The 14,405-nt window shown below is 43.7% G+C and overlaps 1 protein-coding gene across 1 annotated transcript in view; it reads left to right on the top strand.

Annotated features, from left to right (window-relative positions):
* Window positions 1-14,405, top strand: part of LOC143275219 (uncharacterized) — a 50,462-nt gene that overhangs the window by 5,225 nt on the left and 30,832 nt on the right. Inside the window, exons 4-7 of the mRNA XM_076579195.1 lie at window positions 1,121-4,634; window positions 9,953-10,000; window positions 11,602-11,744; window positions 12,977-13,045. Of these exons, the coding sequence (XP_076435310.1) occupies window positions 1,121-4,634; window positions 9,953-10,000; window positions 11,602-11,744; window positions 12,977-13,045 (3,774 nt within the window). The remainder of the gene's footprint in view (window positions 1-1,120; window positions 4,635-9,952; window positions 10,001-11,601; window positions 11,745-12,976; window positions 13,046-14,405) is intronic.

The raw sequence follows: 14,405 nt of genomic DNA, 5'->3' as shown, positions 1-14,405 counted from the left end.
GGTACTGCGAGATCCACTGGTACATACCACCAGTCACACCACTCTTCTGAAGCTTCCACTGGAGGCCATCCTTCCAGACTTTGTCGTACGCCTTTTCCATGTCTATCCACACCGTCAGTGTATGCTGTTTGTCCTGGAAGCCATCCTCGATCTTCTGGGCTATGTAGGTCACTTGGTCCTCAGTGGAATGATGTTGGCAGAAGCCTGCCTGCTCTGGAGTGATGATGTTGTTCTTCTCCAGGTGCCAAACTAGGCGCGAGTTGATCATACGCTCTAGGAGCTTGCCCACGCAGCTGGTGAGGCTGATGGGGAGATAACTATCAGCCCTGGCTCTGTCTTTGCCCTTCTTGTGGATGGGCACCATGTCAGCTTCTCGCCAGCTCTGTGGAACATGCCCCGTCTTCCAACTGTTGTTGAAGAGAGCAAGGAGTTTGGTCTTTGCTTTGGTGCCAAGGTGTTTTAGCATTTTGTTGGTGATTTTGTCAGGACCTGGAGATTTTTTTGTCCTGCAAAGACTTTATGGGTTCTTCAAACTCTTTCAGTTTGAAAGGCCTGTCCATATATTCAGGTTGGTCTTGGTCATCCTGATGATTCTTCATTTCATCATGGACTTGTTTTCTGTCCTCTGACACAGTGATGTTGCTGATCTGCTTATAGCTGTCTATGAAGCAGTTTGCTGCCTCTCTCCCTGTCACCATCTCCTGGTCTTTTTGAAGTGTGACAGGTGCTGACCTGGTCTCTTCGTTGTTCATGGCTGTGGTGAGTTTCCAGAGTTTGTTGCCATCTCTGTCAAGGTTAAGCTTTTCTGTTTTCTCCATCCAGCTCATGACTACACCTTTTGGTGGACAACAAGAAAGCCACTGTTTGTCACACACTATGTCAATGGACGATTATTTCACTAGCACCGAGATGAATGAAGAGGTAAGGAAGTAGATGATTAACTACTTATTTGAGTGATTCAGATTGTGGTTATGTTGTTTATCTATAACGAGGCTTGTTCTTGGTTAAATTCTCAACATGATGTAGACATTCCCAGTTTCTGAGTATGTCTGTTGGTTATGTGGTTTTCAAACCAATGACCGTATTTTTAAGAATGTCTTTGGTTGTTGATTTATTTCAGGAAACAGCGAAATGACCATAGACAGCGAACGCTCTGAGTACGTGCGCACACACGCCATGGAAGAGGCTGATTACATACTCAAGAAAGCTGGATGTGTGATTCTGAGCGGGCCCCCTGGCTGCGGTAAGACCTTCACAGCACACGCTCTTCTACGACGTTTCAGTTCACAGGGGTTTAAACCGTACATCTTCCGACAGATTGGTGAGTGGGACTCTCATATTGGGCAGGACAGGCGTAGCGTAGTGCTGCTGGATGGACTCTTTGGCGAGGTTTGGCTGAACGAAGAACAGCACACCAGATGGGAGAACATTATGGGTTGTGCAATGTTGTTGGTGAAAGAAGGAACATGCAAGCTGCTGATCACAATCTACCCACACGTGCTGCGTCAACTCCGACGGCTGGAAAAGTCGAAGAGTCCTCTGAGGGATGTTAATGCTGTTGTGCATCTGCCAGGCACTTTGCCAGAACATGTCAAGGAGAAATTTCTCTATTTCTATCTGGACAAACTTCATCTTGAAACTGAGAGACAACGTCGGATTGTGGAGGAAATTCTAGACAAAGATGCAAGTGGTCCTGTTTTTCCGTGGTGCTGTGATTATATGGTGAAGAAGTGGAGTTCATCAGAGGATCCCACTGCCATATTTTTGACACCTGCTGTGGCCCATGCACAGTTACTGACAGAGATGATTGCAGACAACACCCATGGAACCATCTTTGCTGCAGTGTTTGCACTGACTATGAAGGGGGTGTCTCACTTCTTGCACAATCTGTCAACAGCTGCACCCCATCTGAAAGAGCTAGGGTTTTCAAACATCGACGATGACACACTGGCAAAATATGAAGACGTCCTGCATGGGTACGTACTGTCAGAAGGAACGTTTTCCAGTCGTGTTCTGTACGAAGCTGCCTGCCTGGCTCTGGGTAGCTTCTTCCGATTTCCTACAATGCTGAGGGTCTGTGACCCGCCATTTCTCGTGCAGTACGTGCACACGCCAGTGGTGAACATGCCTGGGGGTCTGCCTTCAAAAGTATATGTCACTCTTGGATCAGTCACACGCAGCTCCACGGACACAAAACTCTGTTCAGATGACTGCCAGTCACTGGCGGAGAGGATCTACACATTGATCACTGAAGGCAACCTGCTGCACATCTCCCAGCACCCTTCCCTTCAGTGTCCCCAGTTTCTGCAGGAGCTGGACAACTACTGTGCAAAGGACAGCAAGAGGATCAATCAACTGTTGGATGCCGTGGATCCTGTGCATAAACTACCGCTTGTCTACTGGTCTGCCTTTCACCCGTCTCCCCACCTGACTCGCTGGTGTCTGTCTAAGCCACAGGCAAACAAAAAACAGTCCACTCGTTTGCTGATGGCCTGTTCACTCTTTGATCATTTGACACAGAGCTCAGAATGCAGACTTCAGTCTTTCCTTCACACAACGTTAAACCCGGAACAGTTCCAACATCCAGAATGCGCCATGAACTTTCCATTACTCACGGTAGGCCAGTATCTGACAAGAGATACAAAGAAACAAGTGAACACCATCAGAGGAACAGGATCAGCAGAACAGAGACTGCAGTACCTCTGTGATCCCTCCATGCCCATTCCACCTGATGTGGTCACAGTGCAGGTAACCCATGACAACGTGCAGCTACAGGTGAAGAACAGGCATCACTGGTACCTGGTGTTCCGACTGCTGACAGACAGACAGGTGAGTGACACAGACCGAGACGGCAACTCCCTCCTTCACGTTGCTGTGGAAAGTGCGCAGTTGTCAGCTGTACGGCTGTCTCTGAAAGCTGGTGCAGTCATTACTCAGCAAAACAGGCAAGGTGTGACACCGTATCATCTGACTCGCACCAAAAGTTCACTCATTTCAAAGAAAAATTACAGAAGCGTTGACCAAGTCTTCAGAAGTATGTGTGACCTTGACAAGGTAGAAATGCAGCTCCTCCTGCTCCAGGGTATGACCAGCGTGAACGACAAGGACAGTGAAGGAAGGACAGGTCTGCTGGAGGCGTGTTCTGAAGGACGTGAAGACATCGCTGAACTGTACATTGAACTTGGTGCAGATGTCAATGTTCTTGCACCACCATTGAAATTTACCGTCTTTGGGTACCGTAATGTCTTTAAGCTCCACACTCCACTACACTATGCATGTGAAAACGGTATGGTGCGTTCAGTGGAACTCCTGATTCAGCATCAGGCAGATGTCACCAGCACAACAGGGGAAGGAAGTACAGCTCTGCACTTTGCTTGTAAGTGCCCCTCACACACTGCTTCAGCTGACATCACCTGTCTCCTGCTTCGGGCTGGGGCTGACGTCAATGCAAAGGACAGTACTAAGAACACACCACTGATGTGGGCTGTTGAAAGAGGTCATGCTGACACAGCCAAAATGCTGCTGGAACACGGCGCTGACGTCAATGCAAAGGACAGTGCTGGGCACACACCACTGTGGTGTGCTGTCAGAGGAGGTCACACCAACACATCCAAACTGCTGATGGAACACGGCGCTGACGTCAACACAAAGGACAGTGATGGGTGCACACCACTGATGTGGGCTGTCAGAGAAGGTCACGCCGATACAGCCAAACAGCTGATGGAACACGGTGCTGACGTCAACACAAAGGACAGTGATGGGTGCACACCACTGATGTGGGCTGTCAGAAGTCACACTGACACAGCCAAACAGCTGATGGAACACGGTGCTGACGTCAACACAAAGGACAGTGATGGGTGGACACCACTGATGTGGGCTGTTGAAAGAGGTCACACCGACACAGCCAAACAGCTGATGGAACACGGTGCTGACGTCAACACAAAGGACAGTGATGGGTGCACACCACTGATGTGGGCTGTCAGAAGAGGTCACACTGACACAGCCAAACTGCTGATGGAACACGGTGCTGACGTCAACACAAAGGACAGTGCTGGGCGCACACCACTGATGTATGCTGCCGAAAGAGGTCACACTGACACAGCCAAACAGCTGATGGAACACGGTGCTGACGTCAACACAAAGAACAGTGATGGGTGGACACCACTGATGTGGGCTGTCAGAAGAGGTCACACTGACACAGCCAAACTGCTGCTGGAACATGGCTCTGACATCAACACAAAGGACTGTGCTGGGCGCACACCACTGATGTATGCTGTCTATCACTGTCACGCCGACACAGCCAAACTGCTGCTGGAACACGGTGCTGACGTCAACACAAAGGACATTGATGGGAACACACCACTGATTTATGCTGCCAAAAGAGGTCACACTGACACAGCCAAACTGCTGATGGAACACAGTGCTGACGTCAACGCAAAGGACAGTGCTGGGAAAACACCACTGATGTGGGCTGTTGAAAGCGGTGACGCCTGCATAGTCAAACTGCTGCTGGAATACGGTGCTGACGTTAACGCACGCAGCAAAGGTGGCCTCACAGCACTTACATGTGTTGCCAGGAGAGGCCGCAGTGACATTGTAAAAATGCTGAAACGCCACGGTGCCCATGTCAAATGACGGGAAACACGGACCACTTAGGCCCCTTACTACTGTAGAAGAGTGAGGGTGGCGAAAGGAAATCGTGCATATCGTGGTAAGGACAAACCTGCATAACTACTTTTCACAGAGCGAAAAAAAAAAATACTGAAGACAAAAAAGAAGTATTTTCACAACCACTTCAGTGTAGTTCGTCCTGGTACATCATCTGTCAGCGACACACTGACCGTGCAAAACAGAGAAATATAAATCTGTGCTTGAAGACTGTCCTTCACTCTTCGTTTTCATCTCGTTCACACACGCACTCTCTCTCTCTCTCTCTCTCTCTCTCTCTGTCTCTGTCTCTCTCTCTCTCAAAGATGCGCTCACACACACACACACACTCTCTCACACACACATACACGCGCGTGCGTGCGTGCGTGCGCGCGCACGCACACATGTACGCACGCACGCACACATGCACATAAGTGTACTCACCTGATTGAACACATACAGACCTCATCATCTGCGAGGAAAAAAAGCAGAAAAAAAGCAACTGCACAGTGGACTGTTGGTGAAAGCTGCTGTGACACGCCCACCACAGACTGCAATATAGCGTTGGACGGAAGGACACGTTCCTCTTCGTCGGGACACGCCCACCACAGACTACAATATAGCGTTGGACGGAAGGACACGTTCCTCTTCATCAGGACACGCCCACCACAGACTGCAATATAGCGTTGGACGGAAGGACACGTTCCTCTTCATCAGGACACGCCCACCACAGACTACAATATAGCGTTGGACGGAAGGACACGTTCCTCTTCGTCAGGTACTACCATTTAGAAAACAAGGACTAAGTTGAATGCTGAACTGACTGAAGCATGCCGATTTCTCTGTTGTATTGCACTGCAGTGCGTCATATTGAATTGCATTGTATCATATTGTATTGTTTTGTATTGCATTGCATCGTATCGTATTGTGTTGCATTGCATTGAATTGCATTGTTGTTGTTTTTTCTGTAAACACACGTTTGGTAAACCTGTCTGAGAATTTTGGGCTTGGCTGGTGGGATAGGTAGTGTGGTAAGATGATGGTAAGATCTTTTGACCCCCCCTCCCCCTCACTCCCCCACCGCCCCCTCCCCATTTGAGAATAGGTGACATAGCAGGAAGGGCACGACCTGTGTTGGTGGTGAATCAGAAAGTCTCTGAGAGTGGGTCTTGTGGACAATGAAATCAACACCCGTGTTGACAATGAACGGGTGGTTGTTCATGTACCCCTTGTGTTTGAGTGTGGTTTCTACTTCTTCTTTTTTTTTCCTTCTTTGCTTCCATTTCTTTTTGTAACACTTGAGTGATCTCTGTTCTTAAGTATGTTATTTGCTTTGGTGGTTATTCTGTAATACTGTTGTCTGTATTTTGGTAATTGGTTTTTATTACTGTGATCCATTTTGTATTTCATTGATATTGTTTTTTTGTTTTTTTTTATTATACTGATTATAGAGTCTGTTTTACTTTGGTTAACTGGCCTCAGTTATTACATTTATCCCGAGAGTTTTGGTGCCCTGCCTATGTCAGTAAACCCAAGACATTCAAATCAAAGGTATCTAAATGAGGGACTGTTGAGGATGCATGAAGCTTATCTGGGGAGTGATATATCTGGTAAAGACTAGCTACAGTGCTAGTTAATGGTGTTTGTGTCTACACTTAGCAAGATGAACTGATACTGACTAGCCTGGGTTTTAAGTGCACTACTTGTGATTGTTTTATGCCATGTTGACAACAGATTTGCTGGGAAACATAGTGTCAGTGGAAATGTGATGTTGTGTCACAAGAGTATTGAGACATGCTAGCTGATTTGGTTATGCAGGTTTGAATGTAACGAATCTGTGTTTCGTTCAGAAATCATGGTTTGTGTCAGAGCACAGCCAATGTGTGTGATTTGCTTCTTATGGGGACAGACAGAAGGGAAGGGGTTAAGGTTAGATATCGTCACTCAGTGGAATAGGTCGGTGTCCTTTTGAGTAACCCCCCACGCCCACCCCCACGCCCAATAGTATGATGCTATTTTGTTACAATGTATGACTTAGGATATCACGTCCGGCTTAAACGGTGATGTGTCTTGGTCATATCAATGATAATGTTTGGTACTGATGTTGCCTAGTGGTATGTCAGTGGTGTGTCAACTGTGGGAACAATGTAAGCAAGGTGACGTGTGCAGCCCGGTTTTGTTTTCTTTATTTATCAACGAGTTAGCTTTAGAGATAATTGAAAATGGTCGTCATGGAGTGACTTTTGATCTTGTGGAATTGTTTTTGTTGCTTTTTGCAGATGATATTATTTTATTATCTACAAAGGTAGTTGGTCTTCACAGACAATTGAACAGCTTGTATTCAGCAGCAACTAGATTAGAGCTTAGAGTAAATATGAATAAGACAAACATTATTGTGTTTCGTAAAGGAGGCTATCTGGCACGTAGCGAGAGATGGATGTATGGGAATGAAAAAATGGTTGTGGTTAATGCTTACAAATATCTTGGTATTTATTTTACAACAAAACTTAGTTTTGGTTTCGCATGTTGTGATATTGCAAACAGGGCAAAAAAGGCTGTTGTGGTTATCCTTCATATTTTGTATAAATTGGATTGTAATTCATTTGTTGTTTTTTCTAAGTTGTTTGATGCTCAGGTGCAGCCAATCCTGCAATATGGAGCAGAAATATGGGCGTTGGAAAATAATGTAATAATAGAAAAAGGTGCATGTGTATGCCATGAAGAGTTTTTTAAATGTAGACCACCGAACACCTAATGATTTTGTTTACGGAGAACTGGGTAGGTATCCAATTTATTTGAACTCGTATGTGAAATGTATAAAATACTGGCTTAAACTGATAAGAATGGATGAATTTAGATTGCCTTTTAAGGCTTACAAGTTATTGCGAAACTTAGATAGTAACAGTAAGAAGACATGGGCTTCTAACATACGAAAATGTCTAAATTCATACGGATTTGCGTTTGTTTGGGATAATCAGGGTGTTCAATGTATCTCAGGATTCTTGAAATGTTTTAAACCAAGATTAATTGATTGTAGATGGCAGGACTGGCATGACCATATGTATAACAGTGATAGATTTGCACAGTATAGATTTTTCAAGACAACGCACATGATAGAACCTTACATTGGAATAAAGATGAATAGATATGTAAAGAGTGCTTTAAGCAAATTTAGATTAGGTGTCTCTGATATTGCTTGCCATTGTTTTAGATACAGAAACGTAAGAGAACAGGAACTTTTGTGCCGCTTATGCAATCAGGCTAAAGAAGATGAAATCCATTTTTTGTTTTGTTGCCCTGCTTTTCATGATCTCAGAGTGAAATTAATTAATTCGAAGTATTATGCAGAACCATGTCATTTTAGGCTAAATATGTTATTGTCAACAAGAAATGAGACAGTTCTTTTTAATTTAGCTAAGTATATTTATGAAGCTAGCAAGAGGCTGCGCACTGCAGTCTCTTAATATTCGTTTGCAGACCTTATTTCTGTTAACTGTTACCTTTGTTAATGAAAATTATGTATTATGTTCCTTTGTATTAGCCCCTTCAGTATGGGGCCAAGGCCTTTATCTGAATAAACATCTGAATCTGAATCTGTGTGTGTGTGTGTGTGTGTGTGTGTGTGTGTGTGTGTGTGTGTGTGTTATTAGTTACATGAAACATATGTGTAAGCATATTATATTGTTAGTAGAGGACGCAGAATATGCTCAATCAGAGCAGCAGTCTAATATCATCATCTTAGGTGAACAGACCATGAATAAATAAACGAAAGAATCAGCTTTTTGACACACCCACATGGATTACTTCTACTTCTACACTGATTGATTATATTCATGCTTCCTCTACTAACAATATGATACGCTTAAACATATGTTTCATGTAACTAATAACACACAGACAGACAGACACACACACACACACACACACACACACACAGAGAGAGAGAGAGAGAGAGAGAGAGAGAGAGAGAGAGAGAACTTTTGTCCATAGTTTACGATTCTTGTGAACTGTATATCACAGAAAGAGTAGACTGAGACCATGTAGTCTTTCCTTGTGAAAATACATCTGTGAATGTTAAGTATTGGACAATCAAACTATAGAAAAGAATTGTTTGGAACAATGACAATGCCTACTTTTATTTTTTGTTTTGTTTTTATAAAGCTTTATGTTCAGAAGCGATTCATTTGAGAACTGATTCCGCTACATACCCAGTATGCACACTCCCGAAAACGGAGAATGGCTGCCTGCATGTCGGGGGTGAATAAACAAAACAGTCACACACGTAAAATGTTCCATCTATGTCTGAGTGTGTATGTGTATGTAACTGAAGCCTGATTGAATTACACAGGAAACGAATGATGAGCGCCCAGTGGCAGCCGTCAGTCGGCTCTACCCAGGAAGGCAGCCTGTGGTGCTCTGTAATCAGAAGGATTTATTGATGAGGATTATAGAACTCATTTTAATGCTCGCCCGTGGAGACTAAAATGAGGTTTCAGAGTAATTTCACCAGCTGAATCCCATAATGTTGATGCGTAATTAATGTGGGATTCGACATCAGCATTAAAAAATAATCTGCGACAATGTAAAAAGTGTTTTATTTTAGATAGTTGATAGATACTTTTTCTTTTTATACTTGTTTGCACAACACAGAGAGATACGGATACGGATACGGATACGGATGTTTTATTCATATAAAGGCCACTGCCCCTCATGAAGCGGTACAATACATAAACAAGCACAGCCACTGAAGAAAATCATGAAGTTGCAACAGATCTGAAATGCAATGCCTTGTACAAGTATACTGACAAATTCCTTATGACGCTTTCTTTTTCAGATGCTAGAAGTAGACTTAAACGAAATTGACTGGGATATCTATAAAAAGCAGGTGGGATATATCCTACTCTCAAACTGGTCAAAGCAGGACAACATAAAACAAAATGCAACTCATCTTCATTTCCACTTTTGCACAACAGACACATTAAATCAACTGCAGAATGTTTCCTGTAACGATAATAATGCTGAAAAATTTCTGAAATACCAAAACGAAATCTTGTCATAATAAATTTTAAGCGTCTGTCTAAGTTCATACGTAGGTAAATCTTAACGTCATGACCAGTACAAAATGTCCTATATACGCAAAACCTATCACTAGTATTCACATGAAAATTCCACTCTTCCATCTGCACGCAATCAGTCTATTTTTAAGGTCACACAAAAATAATTTGACATCTTGCACACCTTGATTTTCCCATACAAAACCGAAACCAAACTGATACAACTCATTTCCGGCTCTGTCTGGGGGGAGGACACCATTGCGACCTTGCTCGCTTGAACTCCAAACTCAGTGGAGCAGGTTAGAGTTGTTTTATTTTCTGTTCCAGCTTCGAAGAACGTGGTGGTCTGTGTGATTCATAAGGTTTGAACTCAGCCCGACGCGACACAGAGGTAGGTGAGTTTGGGAATGATTTTGACTCGATGTAGATCATACACAGTACGACAGGTGTTGTGGGCGTTTCGACACGAAGACAAAAATGGCGGAGATTTCTTCCTTGGGGAAATAGGCCTACACCGTTGACAATCGCCTCCTAACTGTTTTATACATACTTTTTTTTTTTAATTGGCGTCTTTTCTTTTGTTTAACTTTTATCCTTCTTCTGTTAATACTGATAACTGCAATACACAAGACTGGTTTGTTGTCCATATACAAGTACAAAAGTCCATTGTTCGATATGTGCGAACCAGAAAATAAAGTGTATTTATGGAACAAAGCTGTTTTAAGATAGGATTGAGATAAATAACTTGATAAAATTGGAAATGGTTTGCCTGTATACGAAAAAAGTTGAAACTATTCATGCAAAAGACGTTAATGTTGTCGCGTAATGATCACATTTAAAAGAAAAAAGTTCTCTTCCAAAGCTTATATATATATTTATAGAATCTTCTAAAAAAATATTTAAAAAAAAGTATAAATCAATGGTAGCTGTTTTTCAACTTGCGCTTGTGACCACGCATAGCGGGGTTTCCCGAAAACGAACACGGTATGTTCAAGGTGGCTGCATTGAACTTGTGGGCCCAAGTGGTGTGTCTATGTCATTGTCTGTCTTACATCTATACACAGCATTGAATCGTTCTTTTATTTTGCTGATTGAAGTTCAATGGTTTCAAAGCACAGACAAGTACGTAAAGCTTAAGTCTACAGAAACAAAACAACAAAAATCCAACTTTGTGTTCTTTGACCGCAAAATGTTTATAAATAGAATGTCAGGGAATTCCGTTTATATCCAGCTCTTGTTCATTTTGCTAAAACAACAACAACAACAACAACAAATCAACAACATCAAACCGATCACGAGGGTAATAATGTAATCGATACCCTCCTTCCTCTCCCCTACACCATCCCCGAAGGAAAGGATTTCATTAGTGGACTTCATTTTTTATAGATCGGGAAAGCTAATGTCGACCAATTCTGCATGTCCCTCCAGAAATAACTGTTCACAACTCGAAAGTCACTGTGTGTGTGTGTGTGTGTGTGTGTGTGTGTGTGTGTGTGTGTGTTTATGTGGTGTGTGTGTGTGTGTGTGTGTGTGTGTGTGTGTGTGTGTGTGTGTGTGCCCATCCGTGACTTTATTTGTGCTTGCAAACATTTATTGATGACAGACTGGTTTCGTAGAACATTATGTATCTATCTGTATCTATAAATCTATATATATATTTATCCATCTCGCTCGCTGTGTGTGTGTGAGTGTGAGTGTGCACGTGCGCGCGGGGGCGTTGTTAGTTGTATCTGACTGACGTGTTGTAATGTTGTAAAGCACTTTGAGAGGTTTGAAAGTGCTATACAATGAATTGTTGTTGTTATCAATTCTTCTTTACAGTTTGACGGAGCTTCTGTCTGATTACTCATTCATTTGAATCAATCAATGGTCAGTTAACTGATATATACCAATGTTTCAGGAACATGGCTACGTCAAAAGACTACAGCCAAGATGACGCATCGACAGACACCAATGACGACACCATGTCAACAGGAAGTGTCCGAGATGACGTCATCCAAGCTCCTCTCAGTGTCAACAGGACTGCACATTCTGCTGTGCAAGGTATGTGGAACAGTGGCTTCAGTCAGCAGTAAGCGATCCAGAGCCCTTGTGTTTGAATCCCCTGGTCACGCCAGAATGTTCACTCGTACTCTCTCCTTCACTGGACTTTGAAAAAAAGTGTCTCAGTCATTCAGGCCAGACGATGAATGGAGACCCTGTGCGACGTACCGCACGTTAAAGAACTCACGGCAGCAAAATATTTGTCCCTGGCAAAATTGTTTGGGAAAATCCACTTTGATTGTGAAATGATTACACTTGTAGACATAAAATAATAGGTGGCGCCACACTGTGGCATCCTGAATTTTATACGGAAAAATATGTGGTGATAAAAAGTAATACAATACAATACAATACAATACAATACAATACAATACAGTGCAGTGCAGTGCAGTACAAAACAACACAATATATTGTTTCGCATAACGAACGTATGGTTTTGCATTGTATTGGGGAATTGGGGGGTGAGAAAGATTAGAAATGATTACGTCTATGCTCCCATTTACTTTGACACAATTTTGAAACGATTATATTCACGCCACCGTTTCGTGTGCCACAGTTTAGAGAAAAGATGAACCACAGTTTAGAGAAAAGATGACCATAATTACTTACACTACCATTTAGTTTACCACTGTTTAGAAATAATTATGTTTTCGAAATCATTTCACTTACCACAGTTTAGAGTTAATCATTTAGCTTAACCCAGTTCAGAGATATAATTTAGAAAGCCACAGTTTAGAGGTTATTATGTCTATGCTATGATTTAGTATACCACAGTTCAGAGATGATTATATCTACGTTATCATTAATTTGAGTAAATCACAGTTCAGAGATGATTATATCTATGTTATCATTCAGTAAGCCACTGTTCAGATATTATGTCTGCGCTACTGTTCAGTAAGCCACAATTTAGAGATAATCATATCCATGTTATCATTCAATAATCAACACTTTAGAGATGATTAAATCTACGCTATCATTCGGTAAGCCTCAATTCAGAGATGATTAAATCTACGCTATCATTCGGTAAGCCTCAATTCAGGGATGATTAAATCTACGCTATCATTCGGTAAGCCTCAGTTCAGGGATGATTAAATCTACGCTATCATTCGGTAAGCCTCACTTTAGGGATGATTAAATCTACGCTATCATTCGGTAAGCCTCAGTTTAGGGATGATCTGCGTGTGCTGTACTGCTTTTGTTCATGTGGCCATGTAGACACGTGTTTGTTTCAGATGTCATGAACCAGCTGGACGATGACTCACGCCGTCAATGTAATGAGATGGAAACGAACTTTCTAGCAGGTACATGCTTCCGTAATAATGATAATAATACTGTTAATAATAATATTAATATAATAATGATAATGATAATAAGACCCTCCACAACGACCCCCTCTTAAAATTGACATCCACCAGAATGTTGTCTCGTTCGTCATTTATCAGATGGATTCCCCCGTCTCCTCGACAAAGGTGGCAGTACATCGAAGGTCCTCCAGTCCTCCGTAGAGCTTCCGGGCCACTGGGATTGGGTCGGGCCAGGTTTTCTCTCAGAGCTTTTGGTGGAGCGGGCAGGACTGCAGCAGATGTTCTGTTGTCTGGCTGCCTTTCTGCAGGGGCACTGCTCTGTGTCGCCGATACGGAATTTCGTGTATAGGTGGTGTTTCAGGCGGTTGTAGCCTGTCTTGAGTCTTCGTTGCCAAGCACGTTGCAGTGGGAAGGAATCCACTGCAGGGTGACTGTGTGACTTATGCAGAGGGAGGCGAGAGAGGAGGACAGATCGTTGAGTTCTGGATCTCTGTTGGACCAAAGGGCCTGCAAGATGGACAGGGCGTCAGTCAGGAAGACAACGTTGTGGCTGGCATAGGGGCTGACCTCGATGCAGGCTGCTGCTGTTTTCAAGGCTTCTGCTTCGGCTCTGTAACTGGTGGAGTACAGGCCGGTAGCGAGGCAGATCTTTTCTTCTCTGCCTCCTGGATACTGAACATAGACTCCTGTCCGTCTGTTCCAAATGGCATCTGCCGCAGAGCCGTCAGTGTAGACATGAGTCTGGAACTCTTTGGGGAACTGGGTGTGGAGGTGTTCAAGGGTGAGGGACTTTCTTTCAGGGCCGCTTTGGGAATCTTTGGGGCCAACACCAGGGATGCTGCACTGGATGAGGGGAGGGGTTCCTTCGCTCCAGGCAGGGACTGCAAGACACCGGGGTATCACTTTGGGGGCATGGTCAAGGATATCCTGATGTTGCCGTTCTAGGATCCTGCTCTTTTGTATGAAACTCCCTCTCTTCAGCGTCCTTTTGTTGGCTGGGACAGTCTGTCCTTCATGGGGTGGCCTTGCAACCTCTTGAACTTGGCAGCCTGGGTCAGGAGTTTGGCGTCTCTGCTGTCGTCAAGGGGCTGGAGCTCTGTGATGGTTTCAAGCTCCTGAATTGGTGTAGACCTCATGGCCCCTGTGATGATATGGGTAGCTTGATTCTGAACCTTACTGACCCGTTCAGAGTTGGACATGGCCGTAGTGCCCCATGCAGTCATGCCATACTCCAGCACTGGCCTGACTCTACCAGTGCACAGCCTCCTGAGGTTCGTGTTGTCTGTGCCCCATGTTGTTCCTGCCAGCTTCTACATGAGGGCAAGTCGTACTTTTGCTCTTGATTCTGCTTTCTCTG

The sequence above is a fragment of the Babylonia areolata genome, chromosome 30 (genome assembly GCF_041734735.1).
Source record: "Babylonia areolata isolate BAREFJ2019XMU chromosome 30, ASM4173473v1, whole genome shotgun sequence".
NCBI classification, from domain to species: domain Eukaryota; kingdom Metazoa; phylum Mollusca; class Gastropoda; order Neogastropoda; family Buccinidae; genus Babylonia; species Babylonia areolata.
This window is presented reverse-complemented; position numbering and strand designations above follow the sequence as displayed.